The 21,395-nt window shown below is 45.3% G+C and overlaps 1 protein-coding gene and 2 pseudogenes across 2 annotated transcripts in view; 1 reads left to right on the top strand and 2 right to left on the bottom strand.

Moving 5' to 3' along the window:
• DLG2 (discs large MAGUK scaffold protein 2) overlaps positions 1 to 21,395 on the top strand; it is a 1,048,787-nt gene that overhangs the window by 607,889 nt on the left and 419,503 nt on the right. Inside the window, exon 1 of one of the 2 annotated variants that reach the window (XM_066618867.1) lies at positions 10,779 to 10,856. The exons of the other annotated variant lie outside the window; for it this stretch is intronic. Coding sequence (XP_066474964.1) covers positions 10,779 to 10,856 — 78 coding nt within the window. Of the gene's footprint in view, positions 1 to 10,778; positions 10,857 to 21,395 lie in introns of those variants that run through there. 2 annotated transcript variants of the gene reach the window in all.
• Positions 9,420 to 9,536, bottom strand: LOC136646976 (5S ribosomal RNA; annotated as a pseudogene).
• On the bottom strand, positions 15,767 to 15,883 carry LOC136647117 (5S ribosomal RNA; annotated as a pseudogene).

The raw sequence follows: 21,395 nt of genomic DNA, 5'->3' as shown, positions 1-21,395 counted from the left end.
GGATTCCAGGAAATCCCCCACTCTCCCAATAAGGATGCCTGGACAACCCAGGGAAGCTACTTGGGGGTGGCAATGGCTGAACACCCACCCTTCTACAAAGACAATGGTGATTCTGAAGCCAAGTTAAAGGGCAGAAACTGGCTCCATTCCTCCAATGATCTGCTCCCAAACTGGCAAGGAAAAGAACCTTGCTGGGGAAGGACAGACAGATGGCCTGGGCCACTAGCAGCATCTGAGCCTGCCAGGAGCACAGGTGTCACAATCAGTTGAAATAAAACAAAAACCACCATATGATCATGCAAGGTGGGAAGGTTGGTGGTTCTAGGTTTCATTTCTCCAGAGTTGTACTTTTACTCATCATTTTCTTCAAAGCCTTTTTTTCCTGATGACTCTTTGTTTCCTTTGGTCTTGGCCTATCTAACCTTTCTGCCAGGAATTTGATCCAAAACTGGCAAAAACATTTTGTCAAAATGTCAGCAACTCAGACAGTGCAGAACCTGACAGAGCCAGAAGATAGAGAAAACAGATACTCTCCTTCACACTTAACAAGCAAGGACTCTTTGAAACAAGTACTCTTAGAAACAAATGTGGTCTAATGTGTTTTGGCCGTTTAAGTACAATATGTACTTTAAAATACGCAACGGTGGATTGTCTGTTACAATGCTCGGTTGGCCTGCATCACATGCCTGGTTACAGTCTGAGGTTGGAGCATAAAGCCAAAATCACATATATAGTTGGACCTCAGTATCCAGAGGGGATCCGTTCCCTTACTTCCTGTGGATACTGAAACCTGCAGATTAGTGAATCATTGAGTCCAATCCAATATGACTTCCGGACACAACCAGAGGTGTTCTCTGGCCATGTCAGGAGCTATTCTGAAGCCCAGAGTATGCAGCCTCTGTAGGCCTTTTTATACAAACTGGAAGTGCATTTCCAACACCTCCAGAGGCCTTTCTGAGGCTCACAGAGATAGCACGCAGCCTCTGCGGGCCTCAGAAAACTCCCCAGATGTGACACGAGAGCACATCTGGTTGCATCCGGGAGCTCAGGTCACCATGGGTTCAAACCCACGATGGTTCAATCTGCAGGTTCCAAACCTGTGGATAAACAGGGTGGAGTGTACCCAGAAATTGCCTTGAAAATTCCAGCATCTGGAAAATGCATACTAAGTTTCATTCTCCAATCCTAAGGGTCCCTCCAGGGCATGTTTTCAGTTTGTTGTTCTTTATTTTATAGTTTTATTGTATTTTATAGTTTATGTATATTTGTTGTTAGCTGCCTTGGGTGCCCTTTGGGGAGAACAGTGGATTATAAATGAATGAATGAATGAATGAATGAAACGGTGGGCAGAATCATTTGCAATATTTAGATGGCTGCTTTTTTGTTTTGCTGACCATGTGAAGTTGAATTTGTGCAGGTCTGTTGTGTGCAAGGTGTAAGGCAACTGTATACTAACAATATCAGAATGATATTGTTAGTTACTCTTACAAAGAAAGGTCATAATCTTTGGGGTTCTTCAGTCTTGAAAGAAGGTGCTGGAAGGGGGATGTGATTGAGACATAAAATTATGCAGCGGATGGATAGAGGGAAGTTCTTTTCTGTCTTTACAACACCAGAACCGGAACTAGAGGACATTCATTAAAATTGACTGGTGGGAGAGTTAGAACAAATGAATTATTTCTTTACCCAGTGTGTAATTAATCTGTGGAACTCCTTGCCACAGGATGTTGTGATGGTGTGATGTCTGGCCTAGATGCCTTTAAAAGGGAATTGGACAGATTTACCGAGAAAAAGTTCATTATAGGCTGCAAAGCGTGATGACTGTAGGCAGCTTCCAAGTTTTGGGCGTAGACCATCTCTGATCAGGAGGTGCAAGAGAGTGGCAACAGGATACAGGTATCTTGTTGTCTTGCATTTTCCTAGAGGCATCTGGTGGGCCACTATGAGATACAGGAAAGTGGACTAGATTACTCTTTGGTCTGATCCATCAGGGTTCTTAAGAATGGAGTTTGACCAACAATTTATTTCATAATGCTATGAGGTTTTTGCACTAGGACTAGTATTTTATAGGAGGCAACAACCAAATCACTTTGTTTTTCAATGTATGAGCCCATTTTTTTGTCCTTAAATTACTGTTTAATACATCTTAAAGATGGGGCAGTGTTGATTGCAGGCACCTTCCTGTTCCCAATGAAGTGTCCTGGATTTAGGAAAAATAAATCAATCCCTACTACTGATTTCTTTCTTGTTGTCCATTCTAGCAGCCTTTTCACAGTTGCTAACGTCGGTGTCCTTGTACCACTGCAACCAAGAGCAATCTTTGTTTGTGTGGCGTCACACGCCACATCTGGGAGCGTTATTCTTTTTTTCTTCTTCTTCTTCTGAGTACAGCTTGTAATGTTCTCCTGTCCAAGGCACGTTCAGTTATAGCATTGGCTTAAAAAAAAAAAGACAAGAAATTGGAAAAGAAGGAAATTGACAGATAGCAGTAAAAATCCCAGTAAGCCATCTTTGATGATTTATGAAAGCTGAGCTCATGAGAAAACTGTAATGAAGTAGTTTATAGTCTCACTGTTTCTTTGGTCTGGTAGGAAAAGGATCCATACAATTCAGAGAAGAGGGAGACTTCAAGAATCATTGTATATACAGAGTTCACATGTTCGTACCATTTATTGAACTTTTTGCAGCGTAATTTTTTGTAATACTGTGCAACAAATTGCAAATTATGGCAAATATATAGTTTACGGTGGCCTGATTGCATCTGTGTCAGAGCTGACATGTGGGAAAGACATGTGGGCAGCAGTCACAGTGGAGCACAGGATTATCTAGGAGACAATTGTAGCCCAGGCAAGGTCAAAGGCCAAATAAGATGTTTTACAGGCCTTCCAGCTGAAGAGACAAAGCCACCCTGGAGATTGGGAACCCTTTTTGCCTCAAGATGTCTAGACTTGGGGTGTCACACCTAAGGCCCATGGGCCAGAGATGGTCCATGAGAACTGTTTATCTGGGCCATGTGACAGTTGGGCTCTCCCATCACCATGAGCAGTGCTGCTTCTGCCAGGGTGCTAGGAGGAAGAGATGGAAGGAGGCCTCAGACACTCAGGCCAAGGGACCCTATGCAGGAAAGGCACGGGCCAAGAAGGGTGGGTGAGAGAGAGAGAGAGAGAGAGAGAGAGAGAGAGAGAGAGAGATGCTGAGGCACTGGGAGAACCTATCACATAGGATGCCCTATTAGTTCCCTTCATGATTCTATGATCAAGTGGTAACTTGATCATAGAATCATAGAGTTGGAAGGAAACTAATAGGCCATCTTGATCCATTTCTGCCTTGGGTGAACAAAGGACCAGTGCAATTCATGTATAGGATTATACTGCCATAAAAAGTACAGCTGCATCCAATAATTTCAAGTTTGATTTTCAGGTGGCAACTAGTAATTTCAGAGGGAAAGACACCTCTCCCCCCAACACACACACAAACTGAGTGTATAAGACTTGTGTTTTAATTGCCGATCCTTTGGTGTGGCCCATTTCCCTGTCTACTTTCCTTTTCCTGTGTTGGATTAGTCACATGTGTGATGGCATTCAATTAAGAATTGTGTAGTGACAATGTGAACATTTTTGCAAGAAGTGCCAGAAAACCACCCAAACGGCAGATGCTTTTTTTTCAAACTCTAGAAAATGTTTGCAAAAAATTGTGCATTGTTTTGGCTTAGCTCTATTTAAAAGTATTAAAACCCAGACTCTAAGGGCACAATCCTAAGCAGGTCTACTCAGAAGTAAGTCCTATTGTGTTCAATGGGACTTACTCCCAAGAAAGTGAGGTTAGGATTGCAGCCTTAAATTAGGCACCAGCATTTGCTAAATTTCTTTGGATAATCACATCAAAAAAAATTGCTTATTATTTAATAGAAAGGTGAACAGGAAAGCAAATGTAAGCAGTATATGAAAAGCAGCAAGGTTCATTGGGAGAAAAAAAAAAAGGTGCATTCGTAAGCACTTTCCAATCAGTATGGAAAATCAAAAGTGCACCAGCCTGGTGTTTACTCATGCAGAAGTTGAAGAAGCATCAGTTTCAAGGTGAACCAGAACAGAAAGGAAGCACAGCGCTTTGAGCGATTCTTGAATTGCCTAAGAAAACTGCACATGGTACCATATTAACCCAGAGGATTTGGAGACAGTTTGCTGCCTTCTGCTGCAATCAAAATGTGCTTATAAAATGTTTAATCTTCTTTTATGCCAGATTAGCAGCAAGGTGGCTTGCGGTTAAGACTTTTTGTTGATTAACATACATACTAACATACTGCTGGACGAATAGATCCTCAGACATAGCTAATGATAGGGAAACAATGTTGTTGGCATCCTTCAGTCTCGGAAGACTATGGTGTAACGCTCTGAATGGTGGTTCTGGAACAGAGTGTCCTCTCCAGTGCGCAAAGCCTGGGTAAAGTAGATATGGAGGATAGACTGTTTCCCATGCAGTAAATCCCCCCTCTCCACATCGCTGAAATGGTCCAATGGAAAGGCAGAGGCCAATACAGTTGGTTCCAGCGGCGTCGCAGGAGTTGCCAGAACGTGACTGTGTTCAGCCATGAACTGCCTCAAGGACTCCAGCTCCGGATTTTGCCTCGAGGTTGACTCCTGAAGCCTTTTCCATAACTGGATGTAGCCACAAGGCAGTGGAGGTTTGGGATCAGAGTTTTCCTTCTCTCAGATGAGCTGCCTTCCCAGGCTGACGAGTCCCATCTACCCGGTGGCTGTTTAGTCGCCTCTTACGACAAGTACAGCCAAACAGAGGGCCTATTCTTATCCCCAGCCCCCAGGGGAAAGGGAAACAAATCAAAAACGGAACTTGAAACAGTGGAAGGTATCAGAACCAAAACAAGTACCGTAGTTGCCAGTTTACTTTTCTGGCCTCAGTTCAAAGTGCAGTTTTGTCCTTTAGGGCTGTCAATGGTCCGGGACCAGAACGGGCTATCTCAAGACTTGCTCTCCTCCCATAAGGTTGTCTAAGAACTTTGTTCCACCTGAGAAACCTTCTTTCAAGCAAATCCACCATTAGATGAATGCACAATGGCTGGGTACCATGCAGAGGGACTTTTCAGCTGTGGTGCCCCAATCTGGAATGGCCTCCCAAGGGAAGTGCACCTGGCCCCATCACTGCATGCTTTTATGGAACAGTGAAGCATATTTTGATGGGTTCTTTTATTCCAGTCTCTTGGTACATCATTGGTTTTCAGGAGATTTTTTATAGTCTGTTGAAGGTGTTCACCTATAAATACCTTACATCTCCACCTATAGGTGCAGTCTTGGTATCTGCAGGGAATCCCTTCTTGGTCCCCCTGTGGATACTGAAACCAGCAATTAATGAAATCCATGGGTTCTGACCCACAGGGATTCTTCACATTTGGAGCCTTTCTGAGGCCTGTAGTAGTTTAAAGGGTACTTCCGGTTTGCACCGAAAACCCAGAAGTACCTTTAAACTAGTGATTCTCAAACTGGTGGGTTGTGCCCCCACCAGTTCGTGTAGAGGTTCCCCCGTCACTTTAAGGGGCGGGGGAAGGGGAGAGGGCAGCAAGACGATCCACAGGATTGTGTCGCTAAGGGGGGGCGTGGGGGTGCTTTTTACATACTTTCACTAACATAGGGCTGTTGCAGCTTCCAGGAGGCACACTTTGTCTCAACATTTCAAACATCGAGGAGCCCTGCGGCGGGCTGCATGTTGCTCCCTGCGCCACCCGGAAGCTGCAGCAGCCCTACGTTAATGAATAATATAATAATAATATACAGTATTTATATACCGCCTTTCTTGGTCTTTATTCAAGACTTTATTCAAGGCGGTTTACACAGGCAGGCTTATTAAATCCATGCAGGGATTTTTACAAATTGAAAGAAGGTTCTCTCTTTCAAGAACCACCACATTCAAGGTGTCACACTCCGATCTGGTTTAACATTCTGGCCTCCATCCTCCCACGCTCCGAGCAGATGGAACAGCTCAGCTGTAGCTTGCCAGCTGCTTCAAGGTCGCATGGCCTCGAACTGGCGACCTTGTGGATGTTAATCTTCAGGCAAATGGAGGCTCTACCCTCTAGACCAGACCTCCTGCCCTGGTCTAGAGGTAAGTAAGTAAGTAAATGAAAGTAAGTAAAAAGCACCCCCTTCATCCTCCCTTAGCGACATGATCCTGGAGATTGTCTCGCTGCCCTGGCCCTTCCTCTGCAAAAACTTACTTAGGGAGTAAATCTGTCTAAAAGTTTGAGAAGCACTGGTTTAAACTGCTCCGGGGGAGGGGTGTGTTCTGAAGCCTTTACAGGGTGTATGCAGCTTCTACAGGTCTCAGAAAGGCTCCTGGGTGCCAACAGAGGGCATTTTCGGTGATGTCCAAGTCTGGCTTCCACCACTGTTTTGGAACCAGCAGTTAGTTAAAACCACGGGTTTCAAATCCATGGTTAGGGAATCTGGACCTGTATTTTTTTTTTTCTTTCTGTTAAATCACCTTGAACATTTTGGTACAAAATTAATCACAGCCAAAAAAACCCTCTTTCCCCTGTTGCCATCTACCCTACCCAGTGGAGGGATATAGAGCAGGGTCTTTGTTGTAGGTTTGAATACACAGAAGGTTTGCATGGGAGGATATGGTCCTTACCCAAATCTCAATCTCAAAATACAAACAGACAATATACAAAATCCTCCATGCACTGAAATAAAAGCCAGCCAAGGAATAAGCCTATAATGAATATACTGTATAATAAAAACCCACCTTAGAAGCATCAATGAAACAAGCGGACCTGCTGTGTTGATATAATAATAATAATATTATAATAATACAGGTATTTCTATACCACCTTTCTTGGTCCTCAGATTTCTCCTTAGACTTTATTCAAGGTGGTTTACATAGGCAGGCAATTTAAATTCCTGTAGGGATTTTTACAATTTGAAAGAAGGTTTCTATCTTTCAAGAAACCACAACATTCAGATGTTTCTTTCTTGATCTGGTCGCACATTACAGATATACAGCTTTTTCCTAGAAATGTTCATAACCTTCCCTTAAAAACCCTTCACCTTTTCTTTCACAAGGAAGCAGGGATGCAGCCATGGAGGTCATCTGAATAAGGGAGTTTGTAAACTGCATTTTCAGCACGTTGAAAGCCCTTCCTTAAAAGAGATTGAGGGCCCAATCCTTTGGGCACCCTCTGCTGACAGCATTCCATCAGCAGAAAGCCCTCTCTGTTGGCGCTGCTGATGCAGTGTCACTGTATGCAATGGGGCCACCAGCGCTAATGGTTGGCAACTACGAATGCCACTGGAGCTCCCAGCCACCTCTGGAGGAGATACATTGGTGGCGTGGTGGGCAGTCAGCAGGGAAGGGGAGTAATGGGGAGTTAAGGGGGAGAAACCAGGAGTGTCTTGGGGGAGAGCGAGGGGTAGATCTAGCAGCAGTTGAGCACACCAGATCTTATCTCCATTTTCTGCCAACTTGCTATCCTCACTAACTCCAGCTATATAGCTGGTCTAGGTTTAAGGAGTCTGAAAGGCCATCAGGGCTTCTATGCAGTTGTAAGGAGAAAATATTTTTTCCATACATCTCACAGGCCTCTTGATCCACCACCACAGCATGCAGTGCGCGCCTCCATGGTGCTTCAGTGTGGCAGCTTCACACTGCTTCAGTGTGGAAGGACACAGGATGGAGCAGTTAATCTCTAGGGTGAGGTGAGATGTTCTGATTAGCATCTCTGCTGAAAACTTCAGCAGGTGAGGACACTGATGGAGGAAGGGCACTCTCAGAGAGACGTGGAGGTCAAACAATACGAAGGTGATCAACATCTTTCTACCTAGTACAGTTACTTTAAATGTCAGCAATGTTCCAGAATCTTAGGAAGAAATCTTTTCCTGTTCCTTTCACTTATGGAGATGCCAGGAACCGAACTAGGGACAATCATTTTACCACTATGTCCCTGAAAGCAAATCTCTACCACAATATTTCTATGTTATTAGGAGGAATGTGAACAGCATTTGCAAGTCAGGGCTGTTGAAGTAAGTTGCAGCAAGGTCAGGGATGTTACAGAATCAGGCCAAACAGGAAGCAGAATGGAAGGGGGGATCTGGGTCTAGGAATAGGGTTGAAGACAGACAAGATGAACTGGAAACAGGGCTTTAGAGCAGGTTCCAGTTCAGAAGAAGGTAGATGGAAAAGGATCAGGATGTAGAAAGGTTCAAGGGCAGAAAGCCACAGTTCTCTGTAAGCTAATATTGATCCCAGGAAGCTGTAGACTTGTCTTCCAGCACCTTCTTCCTATTCACTTTTGCAGGGATTGTTGAGAACCCAGAACAAGTGAGAAAAGTTCAGGTAGTTAAAAAGAAGAAAATCCCAGCTGTAGCAACTGCGTAGGAGTGCCTGGCTCACGTTATAGATGCTCAAGATGTTTTGCAGATGTGGGTGGGTCATCCCTTTACCAGGCACTGGAGAATCATATTTATGGTTCAGTGGGATTCAGGAATGGAAATAGTAAGTTTCATCAATATTAACTAATTCACTCACCCTCAAAAGAGTGTGTGTGTAGGTGCACTCTGAAGCATGCAATGGGAGAAAAGGTTAAAACTAGGAGTGGCAACAAAATTGAATTATTGAAGGTTCATGTTTGTATTTCCTTCTGTGACTGTATGTATCCTGTCTCTGTCTAGGCTGAGGAATGTTTTGAGGGTGATTTATTACGTCTTGGTGTCAATTTTTGGCTTCTGTGTAGTGTATTTTCTTTATCTGTTTGCAAATTGTGAACTTCAAACTTTTAACAAATACAGGAACCACATGTACCACCAAATCCCATTACATGTCTTAACCTGTTGTCCACCCAGGGTGAAGGCAGGGGGTGGATACATTTCAGAGTGTTTTTTTAATGCTGCCTTTTCTCTTTTATGACCATTGTGAGAAGTTGGTGAGATGGCAACATGATAATTTGCAAAGGACCACCCACTGAGATTCACAACCGACCTTGGAACATTTCAAATTTGTCTCACTGTTCTCTGTTTTTTTCCTCTGCCTCTTGTGGTGATACCTGAATCTCTTTCAGATGTAGTGTGGGCATAGACTTGTAGCAATGTAGTAGAGGCATAGATTTGGTAGGAACGGGGTTTCAAGTTCCTGCAGAAAGCATTAAAGGAGTGGAAATGGGTGGGAAGAGTTGGGGGCAGCCGTCATCTGTAATGTGTAGAGAGGAGTTAGAACTGAGGAAGGGGCCAAGGCTTTCCCAAGGGAGTGCTAAAACAGTGGGACTAAGTAGGAGATAGTGTGAGTAGATACTGCTCTGTAGTGAGCATATATGTGTTGACAAAGAGATTAGGGAAGCTGCAGGTGTTCACAGGGTCTGGGCTTTGGGAGAAGGTTTGGTTGGTTGGCAACCTTCAGTCTTGAAAGACTATGGTATAAGCCTACAGCACCCGGTATTCCCAGGCGGTCTCCCATCCAAGTACTAACCAGGCCTGACCCTGCTTAGCTTCCGAGATCAGACGAGATCAGGCATGTGCAGGGTAACAGTTGCTAGTTAAACTACCTATTGCCCTGAATGTGTTGTGTGACCCTGCCTGTTTATTCTGTTTAAGTGTAAGTAGCTTTCACAGGGTTCCTGATCAGGACTGCAGCATGTAGGAAGGGGCTATTTAATCCTTTTTCCCAGAGGGAGCCCATCCAGAAAGTTAGGTGATACTGGTTGCATCAGTGACAGACTCTGGGGGGAGGGGGGGAGGGTGACAGATTTGGGACTCCCATCACCCCAAGTCTGCTGCTACCTCCCTCCAGCTTGCAGCAGCTGCAATCCGCACTGATCCACTTTCTGCCTACTAAAAGTGTTGTCTCTTCAAACCGGAAGTCTTGTACTTCCACATTTGAAGAAACATCACAAGGATCATGGTAGAGGGATTTTTGTGTGTGGGTGCGGCTGCAATGGACACAAGGCAGCATCAGGCAGTGCTCCGGGACTTACCTCTCCTCCCTTTCCCCCAGCCTTGCTTTTAGCCTCAGGAGGAAACTTCCCTTGCAGGGCTAATAGGAACTTCAGGGGTGAGGGAGGATGGTGAGAAAGGATGAAATACTCCTTCCCTGTGTTTTATCGTTCTGATCAGGCCCCTGTGGGTGCTTTCTGCACCTAAATGAACAGGCAGGGCTAAACTGTGTGCTCAGTGTTGCATGTTGCTTGCCATACCAGTGTCATGATGGGCTTTTGTGCTTTGAATAGCTACTCTCCTGGGCCCTTTAGAATGGGACGAGCTATAAACATGCACAAATAAATACCTTTCATTCCCCACTTACGCTCACTCTAATCTCTTGTGTTGAGCATCCCACGTATCAGTCCTCTTTGAGCTGCTGCTATGTAGTTCTGATAGTAGGCTGCATCCTCCCAAACAGAAGCAAGGAGTTAAATTTCAGGAGGAGAGAAGCAGGATGTGAGCTCTCTGCTCCACTAGTTTACTGCAGCTCCTTTCACGCTGACACACACATGTAGCTGGTGGTAGCACTGCTAAAGAACTGCAGACAGGCAGTTAGCAGACTGGATGTGAGCTGGATGCAAAGATGCCTCACCCAAGACCTCTCACAGGCAGTATGTAAATATACCTGCTGGCTGGTCATATGAGATTCCCCCCCCCCCCCATTACCTAGAATTGAAAGGATCTGAAAAAGACGCGGCATAATAATAGTGAAAGGACTGGAGCCATCGTCAGAACTGTCTTTGAGCTCTGGGGGAAGTTTATTGTTGGTGCATACTCTGGTTGAAATCCTTACTCTGTAGGATGTTTGCGTCGATCTGGTATGCCAAGAAGCTGGGACGCAGGTTTGTTCATAATGCCAGGAAGGCAAAGGCAGAGAAGGTATGTCATGAGTGGGGGAAAGCAGCCTTGCTTCTTATGTCTTCAATCTGTTGGTGTGCCGTGTTGAATCTGATCGCGTTGCTCTGAAAACAGGACCAGCTACAGTGTAATGTGATTAATTGGAGCATGGTGTGTGCCTCCTGCTTGTTTGTTTGGTTTGTTTTTTTTTCCTTGCCTTGCTGGTTTTCCTTAATGCTCAGCAGCAGATTCTTTCCAAAGTCTTTTAATGTCCTTTTTGTTTCGAAAAGAACCCCTTCTGCATCTGGTATTGTGGCTGCTCAGAGAGTACACCGGTAAACTTGTTGCGGTGCTCCACTGTACGGCATGAATGTGTCCCGTCCTCCCTAAAAGGATCTTTTGAATATTTTATATATGTTCTTCCCTAGCTTGATGCCACCAGCCAAAATGCAATAAAGCATCAAATGTTGTTGTGCTCAATATTCCATTTCCTGATACTTGTTGCAATGCTGTATTGCAGTTGTGATACACCTCATTAAAGGGAAAGTAGCTAGGGTTTACGGTTTGTTAAAGCCATAGTTGTGCTCATGTCCAATTTATTTAACACTGTGTTATTTTATCTGACTTTTTTTTTTCACTTGGCAATCACCTAACATTGTTTTGTACCAGGATGTGTCAGGCTGTATGACCACTTTGTTTCAATGACCTTTTTTCCAACAAGTATTATTAGATTTGCAACAGGATTTCATTTGGTATCTGTCCTTAAGACAGCACTTTGTGTTTTCAGATGTAGCGTCCTAAGCACTGGTGAGAGGGGGAAATAATGTTAGCATATTCTCTTTACCTGCTTGCTTCTGAACCCCAACCCAACATGGTATCTACTAAATGACAGTATCGGTTTTCCAAGTGGGACAGTTCAGTATTTTGAAGAACTCCAAGCAAGGGAGGAGGGAGGGGAATTAGGACTTGAAAGGTGTCTGGTTACCATCTTTGCTGGGATATGATGGTTCCCAGTATTTTGCTGCTGTTGAAGTAGCAAAAAAGATTCATACATCAGCTGCCCTCTTGTTTTTGTGTGCTGTGTAATCTAATCACCAAACACTGCACACAATTGCTCATTCACCAGAATTCCTTGACCAAAAGGAACACCTTTTCTCCAGGGGAATCACATAGGATGTTTTCTAAGAGGCTGATGTCATATCTGTTAGTACCAAACTATACCTTGTGAGCAGTGAAGCATTGTTCAGTTTTTCTGTTGCCTGATTCTTGCCTCATACACTGGGTTGTAATACCATCCTTTATAAATTCACCTTGACAGTGGGATCCCATGTGCAAGCATAATAAAGTGCAAGTCTTACAAAGTCAGACCAGCACTTCATCTAACCTCCTGTTTGGTCTCTCGAAATAGCTGGTGCCCGTTAAGAACACAGTTAAAGCCTTGCTGAATCACACCTAATGGCTAGCAATCACACCTAATCTTGGCCAGCTTCACGATATGGATTCCAGCCAAGCCAGATACCTCCAGGAAGCCCACAAACAGGGCTTGATGGTAACTCCCCCCCCATACACGCACACTGCCGTGTGCCCTCCAGCAACTGGGATCCTGCCTCACAACCTGAAGGGTCTGTTTCGTGGTTGTGAATTATTGTCATTGATACAAACGTCTCTGATGAATGGTTAAATCTTTTTTTTAAAATAAATTTTTCAAAAGGTCTTTGGCCATCACCGTGACATGTGGCAATGAATTCTGTGTGTTAATGATGCTTTGCATGGAGTGCCACTTCTTTCTGTTTATCCTGTCTGCATTGACAGTCGTTTTCTTTGGATGGCCCTGAGTTCTAGAGTGTGCGTGAATGAAGAGTCTCTCTCCATTCATTCTGTCCATGCTATTCAGAACGCTGTGAACTGTTGTCCTCCCGACAACAGTGGGCTTTGACAACGTATCTTTTAAAAAATGTATTCCCAGATTCCAGCATTCTAAAGCAGACAGATGTCTTGAGGATAATGATGGCAAAGAACCACTGATATTCTCTCAATGCCAATCCCACGCACACGCATTGTATGAAACACTTTCTTTGTGCAGGCTGTTTTGCAATCCTTATTCCATTTATCTCTCTCTTTTTTCTCCTCCCCACCTTTCTTCAAGAAAAAAAAAATACATCAACACAGAAGCATTTATTTCTTTTGGAAGCCAGCTACATGACTCTGTGTGTGTGTGTGTGTGTGTGTGTGTGTGTGTGTGTGTGTGTGTGTGTGTGAGAGAGAGAGAGAGAGAGAGAGAGAGAGAGAATGCAGAAGAATGGGAAAAACCACGTTAAACACCTTTGCCGCTTTGCTACAAGATGCCTTTTCTCTAAATTTTGCTCCAAATGCAGCTCTGTCAAATACCTGCTGCCAACTTGTGACATTTGCCATAGGAAACTTGAATACTCTCATGTGATGGATTCAACAGGTCCATAGAACTGTAGCGAGCAAGCTCTGTGAGAGACATTGTACAATCCTATTGTATTGGAGCACACATCTTTACATAATTTTAAAACTGTACAAAATATACATTTGTGCTCAGTCTGAACCAGAAGCTCAGAACCAGAATCAGAAGCTGTGCAATTTCCTGGAACAAAATACCAGAATGTGAAAATTCAGGATGAATTGTTGAAGATGCTAAAGAATCATAATTAGTGGCAATATAGAAGGTTAAGTGACAGACAGCCCAATCCAAACCTGCGCTGGAATGGAGAGGCCAACTGGCCTTCCCTTTATCCAATAAAGGGTTTGAGCTGCCTGCAGGGCAAGGGGAATTCATTCCCCTTACCCCGGGTAACACCAGAGCAACCCTGATGGGGCTACTTGGGCTGCTGCAAATCTGAGCAGCCCAGAGCTATTAGGGATTAGGATCTGGCACAAGTGATGGATCCTGGCCCCACCCCCACTTGCCCGTGGCCCATCCATGGGCCTGCCCTCTGCTCGCTCTCCCTCCATCTGAAAATGTCTCCTTCCTACCCTCCCTAAGTCCCTGTGCTGGCCTGCCTTGGTCAGCGCAACCTTGCCAGTCCTGCAGGTGCTGCGGGGTCTGTGTCAGCCTCAGGAGACTGGTGCACATCCCTGCACCAGCCTCGCACAGTGGTGTGAAAGTGCCTTACAGCACTTTTGCGACACCTCTGGGCTGGCGCAAGGGACTTGCATTGGCCCATTCCCATTTCAGGATATAACCCAAAGAATCTTGTGGCTCCTTAAAGGCTAACAGAGGGATATGTAAAAATTTGGCCCTGCCTAAGCCAAAATTGCACTTGAAGCAGTGCACAAATTCTGTGCCCCCCAAACCTTGCAAGTGCACAATCTTACTCCCACCACCACCACCACCTTATCCTCACTCATCTGATCTGCTGGATGGGCAAGGCAAGGGGGACAAGGTGAGGCGTAGCCTGGCAGATTGCAGTGAAGTGGAACCTGCCTCTCCTTATCTTAAGCTACGGCACCAGCTCTTTCCTCGATGTCATCCTATCTAGAGCAGAAATGTGTGGAGAAAGGAGGTGGCACTGGAGTTCAGTGTAGGTTAAGGGGGTGGCAGGTGGATCACTGTGGCCCAACCTGGTTGCCTAGCGGGTGAGGTGGGGATAACTGTGGCGACAACTGTTCCTTTTCTTTCTTCATTCATGCTGCAGAAAGAGTTGGGCTGGAGGCAGCAGCGGACCTCCCTAGCCCCACGCCCGGGGCAAAGGTCCACGATGGCGCCCCTCCGCCCATACAAAAATCTGTCCCCCTACTCACCTGAGGCTCACTGAGCCGCGTGCGACCTCCACCCGCTTTGGGGAAGCCTCTCTAAGATTCCCTGATGCTATAAACTGTGCTTCTGGGAAACCGGAAGCACTGTTTCCGCCCCCATTGGGAGCCTCAGAGAGGCTTTCACATGACCCTAGTACCTCGCGCCTGGGGCTTTTGCCCCATTGGACCTTATGGTAGGTCCACAACTGACTGGAGGTGGCAGTGGGCAGAGGTGAGGTGCAGGGCACCCCTTGTCTGTTCTCCATTCTCTTTGATTCACCTCTTGAAACAATTGCATCTGCAGGTTTCATCAGTAGGCCAGTCCTGGGCAGACACCACTTGAAGCGCAGTGGAACCAAATGATGCTTAACATTAACATTAGAGAGCCAGGGTGGTGTAGTGGTTTGGGAGGTGGACTTAGACCTGGATGATCCAGGTTCAATACCCCCCTCAGCCACAAAGCTTCCTGGGTGACCTCGGGCCAGTCACTTTCTCTCAGCCTCACCTACCTCACAGGGTTGTTGTGAGGACAAGAAAGAGGGGAGGAGCAGCTGTGTAAACCGCCCTGAGCTCTTTGGAGGAAGGGCGGTATAAAAATGTGAAAAATAAGTAAATAAATAAAAAGGTTGAGGACCAACATTTGCAAGGACTGTTTCGGGAAAGCTGACAGGAACTGGGGAACACCCTTTCCAAGATGAATCCCTTAGTGCAAATATTTTTCTCCTATTGTGCAAAATCCTTAAAGTGATCTAAAAATGTAGAAAAATTTTGTTCTCTAATTTACCTGTTCTGGTCCAGCATGAAAGCAAGACTGAGTAATGTGGCCCAGCAGCTTTGTGGACTCCGCTCGAGGATCCACTACATTAGAGAACTTAAGAGAAACAAGCTCCTCCACAGAATAGGTATGGACAGTAATACCAGTACTAAAAAATAATTTAATACACATTCTCCCTGCACTGACCTAAACTCTAGAGCAGAGGTGTCAGACATAAGGCCGGAGGGCCAGATGCAGCCCTGGAATCAATTTATTTGGCCCCCGTTATGATCGGCTGTCCCAGCATAATAATTGGGCTCTCTCATATCTTGAAATTATAAACAAGATTTGCACATTTTCTCTTCTGTCATTTGCAGCTCATAAGTTTCTGTGTGAGAATGGTTGGCAACCTTCAGTCTTGAAAGACTATGGTATAAGCCTACAGCACCCGGTATTCGCAGGCGGTCTCCCATCCAAGTACTAACCAGGCCTGACCCTGCTTAGCTTCCGAGATCAGACGAGATCAGGCATGTGCAGGGTAACAGTTGCTGTCACACAGTGCCTATTTCTGACCATCATCTGCTTAACGATGTCACTTCCTGCTTAATGAGGTCACTTCCAACCCCCAGCGGGCACCATGCATGCTATTCGGCCCACTATATGAAACACCTTTGACATCCCAGCTCTAGAGTGATGTTAAAACTGGAGAAGGAAATTGGGGTGGCAGCCAAAGTGTTTGAAATTACCCATTAGTTCTATTACAACTACAGTACCTTCACATCAGGTGGCTAACTGAATGTTCAGGTTATGGCGGACAGTTCAGGTACCCAAAGAGACTATGGGCACAATCCTAACCTGGTCTACTCAGAAGTAAGTCCTATTTTGTTCAATAGGGCTTACTCTCAGGAAAGTGTGGTTAGGATTGCAGCCTATGTGTGGCAATTTTGGCCATGGAACTGACCAGAAGAGGAAAGGTAACCTTGAATTTAATCCTGGGTGTTACCAGGGATCTTGTGCAAGTTGTAATAGTGTTAATTATGCTGTGACCAGTGCTATAAAACGCAACACAAATGTAAATAGAAAGTTGTCAGGAAAGTGCAGCATGGTCAAATTTATTTCTAAAAGAGAAATTATCAAAGGTAAGGGAATTCGTTAAAAGAATATTAAGAAATGACCCATGCTGTTTAGGTTCAATTTAGTTCTCCTAGAATGTATGCCATAGATTCTGACACTTACCAAGTCCAAGAGGATACCTGCATGGTTAATGTACCTATAAATGCAAGGTTTCCCTTAGAAAATGGAAATTTGGCCAAAATTAGAAACTGTCACAACACCTGTTAGATGGGGAGGGGGGGAAGACTCATGTTGTTAAAAGCACTTTATTTTAACTTTAAAGATGTATCCTCTGGCTTTCAATCTAAAAGTTCTCAAAGACAGTTTACAAAAGATGATGCCATACAATACAGTTATGTTACTGGGACAGTGAGGCCAGGATACTCTTAGTACTGGGATGGAAAATTGAGATTCCAGCATTGTTATGTCTTTCTACAAATCTGAGATGCAGGCAGCTGTATTTGTGTGTGTGCAGTTCTTGTCACCCCATCGACAAAAGGGTATTGTAGATCTGGGAAAATTGCAGAAAAGAATGGCGAGCAGGATCGGGGGAGGGCGGCTGGACTATTTCTCTGTGATGAAACGTTGAAAGCATTTGAGGCTCTTTAGGAAAACTTTGACTAAGGAAGGACATGACTGCAATTTCTAAAATTATGTGTGGTGCAGAAAGAGTACACGGAAATAAGTTGTTTCCCTTTAACATAATACTTGAAGTCACCCAGCAAAATTGATTGGTGGCAGTGTGCTCCTGAATACCATTTACTAGGGTGCAACAACAGGGGCGGACTACTGACTTAATGCCCTGTTTGTGGGATCCCAGAAGCACCAAATTAGAGCGCAGTCCTATTTAGTCTTCCACCACTGATGTTTGCATCTGCTGTGGGAAGGGTAGTCACTGAGGTCTCCTCAAGGTAAGGGAACATTTGTTCCCTTACCACAGGGCTGCATCGCAGCTGCATCGGTGCTGGAAAGTTGGATAGAATTGGGCCCTTATGCTGCTGTAGATCAGCCGAGTCCCTAGATGGAATGTTGGTCATAGCATGGTGTGATCCTGCTATTCAGGTTCCTCATTATTTGAAAGAAGGAGCATGCAGTGGTGTAGCTAGAGGGGGTGCAAAGCACTGTGTTTTGCAGGGAGCCTCACTGGCGTGTAAGGGTCTCCTCCCCCTCCCCATTACAGCCATTCTGGGCATACGCCCCCATTTTGCTCCCACCACCCAGAATGGCTCCAAAGGAGAGGGGGAGGGGCCACCAGCACACCGTGCTGAGGCTCCCTGCAACATGTAGTGCTTTGCATCCCCTCTAGCTACGCCACTGAGGGCATGTAACATACTGTACTCGTAACACTGTTGATAATTTAATACTAGAAGGCACTATGGGACGCATTAACAGAACAGATGCTCAGAATAGTTTTGATGATGGGAGATGGGCTGATAATGAAGGAACTCAGGAGGCGGCATCTTGCGCACACAGGGGGAAGAGAGAGCCACATGTACAGGTGTAATATAGAGGGAAATTGGCTAACGTTCGATGAGACATAATGGCCACCAGAGCCGCGCATGACTCAGCTGTGTACAGTGGCATTAAAGGTCTAAGCCTTTTTTAGAAGGTACTAAGAAAAGCATATTATTGTGGCCTTGGGACTGAAGTAATTCAGGATCTGTGGACACTTCATTTATTTGAGTGCCTGGTCCATTTGTGTGTGTGCCATTTTGAAGAAGGATGATGACAACTGTGAAAAGAATTGAAGAACAATGAAAGTGAGGAATGCTCCAGAAGAGAAATCATCTAAGAAGAGGCTGCAGAAAAACCATTATTTTAACTGGGGGCGGGGGAATGAAACAAAAGATGGAGAGGAGACATACTGGGAGTGTTAAAATACATATTTACACGTGTTCTTGAACTGCAGGGGTCTAGGTCCCTTATCCTTTTGTGCCGGCCCCTTTAGCTATTATGCTTAGAAAGCTGCATAGTGCTCTGATCTGACTAAAGCTAGAATAGAATCAAGGGTTAGGGTTTGGATTTTTAAGAGCCCCCACCCGATCTTTCCCCTATAGTTTTAGCATTGCTTAAAACCATGTCAGAAAGGAAGAGGGCATAGCTTACCCTGCCCCATTGTAAAAATTAGGGTCAGTGTATACAATAGGCAGGTGGTGGTAATGCTTGTATGGATTTGAACCATTTTAAGCTGTGGATATATGGGGAGTATTTTTTTGCCCAGCCCACAGGTGCACACATTTGATCCCTGTTGTGTATATGCAACATTGGGCAGAAATAGCTTATGCTTGCAGTCCCTTATCTGTGGCCTCAAGGGAGCAACTCAAGGGAAAGCTTTGCCATTTGATTCTGTCAGTTGTATAAATGGGTGCAAGGAGTAAAAACACTGAAAGCCAGTTGGACAGAATTTAAGAGATATTTCCTGTGCTATACCATGTGAAGCTGCTGTGGGCAGGGGATGCTGGAGTTTTTGAGTGCTTTTCCATATGCCTCTCTGTTTTTGAGTGCCTGTGGCATACCACAGCTACCTTGCGGAAGCCAAGCACTTCTGGGGCTGAGCATTGACTGGGGGAGGAGGGAGACTGCATAGAACCCCATGTTGGTGATGCTAAGCTAATTATTGGCCCCTCCATGCTTTTCTAAGTAGCAGCTATGGCAGGGTGGAGGTGGCAAATCCAATTTACAGCTGTAGAGGTGGAAGAAGTGATTTGGGGTCCCAATTGGGATGGGGCCTGTGGCTGCTATTTGCCCTTGCCGCAGTTCTGGTGTGAACTGCCCCTGTTTCAGGTCTGGTATTTGAATGGAGAGGGAAGCTGTCTTTGGCTCCAGTGAGAAGCAACAGCAAGAGAGGGCAATTATTTCTCCAGCTTTCTGGAGGTCTGGAGGATGGTGAGCCAGGTGGCTCTTTTTGTCTGATCCAACAAGACTCTTCCTAAATTCTCAGAAAAATACAGGGGAGCCCCATGTCCGCAGATCCTGTATTCACGGTTTCAGTTTACCACAGAACGGATCCGCATCCCCAGCATGCGCGCCCCCTCCGAAAGCGAGGGAAGCTGGTGTGACTGCCCATGGCCATTGCAGGCCTCAGAATGATCAAAAAGGCAAAAAAAAAAAAAAGCTATCTCTGGTTTCCAAAAGTATTGGAAGGCCCAGGAGGCACACTGGGATGGTTTCCCCAGGCCTCCTAATCCCTTATAAGACATTAAAACTGTCACTTCATACTTCCCTCCAGAAACTGGAAGTAGCGCTTTTTTCAGCCTTTTCAGGCATTCTGAGCCAGTAGCAGATTCTGCAGGCCTCAGAAATTCTCCAGAAGTGAGGGGAACCCTGACCCACTTGCCTCCAGAGGGTGGAGGAGCATCCTTGGTTATCCACAGTTTCATTTTTAACTCTGGGGCGTTCCGTAAGAGAACCCCTGTGGATACCAGGGCACGCCTGTACTGTTGGAAGTCACGCTGCTTATTGATAGCACTTACATGAAAATAAGAACAGCCCCACTGGATTAGGCCATAGGCCCATCTAGTCCAGCTTCCTGTATCTCACAGTGGCCCACCAAATGCCCCAGGGTGCACACCAGATAACAAGAGACCTGCAAGGCTTCCTGGGAATTGTAGTTAAGAACATAAGAACAGCCCCACTGGATCAGGCCATAGGCCCATCTAGTCCAGCTTCCTGTATCTCACAGTGGCCCACCAAATGCCCCAGGGAGCACACCAGATAACAAGAGACCTCATCCTGGTGCCCTCCCTTGCATCTGGCATTCTGACATAACCCATTTCTAAAATCAGGAGGTGACAGTTTTCTTGATGAATTATATATATATATATTTTAAAAAATCCAGTCCTTCCTTCAAGGTGCTTAAGCTGATCTACACATCATTCAGCCCAAAACATTTTCTCACAACAACCCTGTGAGGTAGGTTAGGTGGAGAGATGGTGACTGTCCCAGTGTTGCCTAGTGAACTTCAGGGCTGAGCAGGAATTTGAACCCGGATCTCCCTGGTCTCATCCTTTACAGGTGTGCTTACGTACTCTGAACAAGATTAGATGGATTTGCAGTAGCGAGAAAGCACTTTAAGGAGTCGCCAACATGCAACCCCATACAAAGTTGTATATAACCATGAAATATAGGAAGTTCTGTATAACCGTTGTTGCCTTTTTTGAAGGCAACGTAGTCCGGCAGCAGGATATTCTGTCCTCAAATGCCAGTGGCAGATTTAATAGTTTCAATTAGAAGACTGTAAGAACCATCCTTCATTTCGCAGTGTTTTTGAGACATGGAATGGAAGTATTTGAACACAGAATTATTGTGCTTCTTAATATAGTACCCAGCGTATTAGCCAAGTTCCATTCTGCACATGCTCTGTCGCTGCTCTTTCATTGTGCGTTTCCTCTAAAGACAATTTACAACAGATATTCTACCTCAGAAAAATATTTCACAGGCAGCCCAATCCTACCTAACTGCCCCCCCCAGCTTTGCAGACACACCAGTGGAGTGATAGTTGCATCCTAGGGTGTGGTGGCAGCTTTAGAGGTCTCCTCAGGGTTCAACATTGTTCCCTTTCCCTAAGGAAAGCCTCCACTTTCCCAATGGGTCTCCTTTGACCTGTGCCAGCTATTTTACCTTACAGAAGTGTAAGGGCAGAGGAAAGAAAGAGCGGTAAGATCCTGCCCCACACAAGTGCCACCAGTCCCACTTCTGCCTCAACTGCCACTCACCTCATGCTGGTAAATGGAATTTTCCCCTCTGGCCTGCCTGGCTGCCCGAGATTGTGCTGGTGTCCTTGCACGCTTGGAGGCAGAAGTGCTATTCTACCAGTAACAGGGAGGGAGGACTGGGTTTTTAGGTATCTATAAAATAACTGCTCTTGGCAGTAGTAACATTTGTGGCATCCTCAGCGTTCAGGATGCTCACCATGTATTGCCCTGCATCCCTATGAAACATTACTCTGCCCT

The sequence above is a fragment of the Tiliqua scincoides genome, chromosome 3 (assembly GCF_035046505.1).
Source record: "Tiliqua scincoides isolate rTilSci1 chromosome 3, rTilSci1.hap2, whole genome shotgun sequence".
Lineage (NCBI taxonomy): Eukaryota > Metazoa > Chordata > Lepidosauria > Squamata > Scincidae > Tiliqua > Tiliqua scincoides.
Note: the sequence above shows the minus strand (reverse complement) of the source record. Positions and strands in the feature narration are given on the sequence as shown.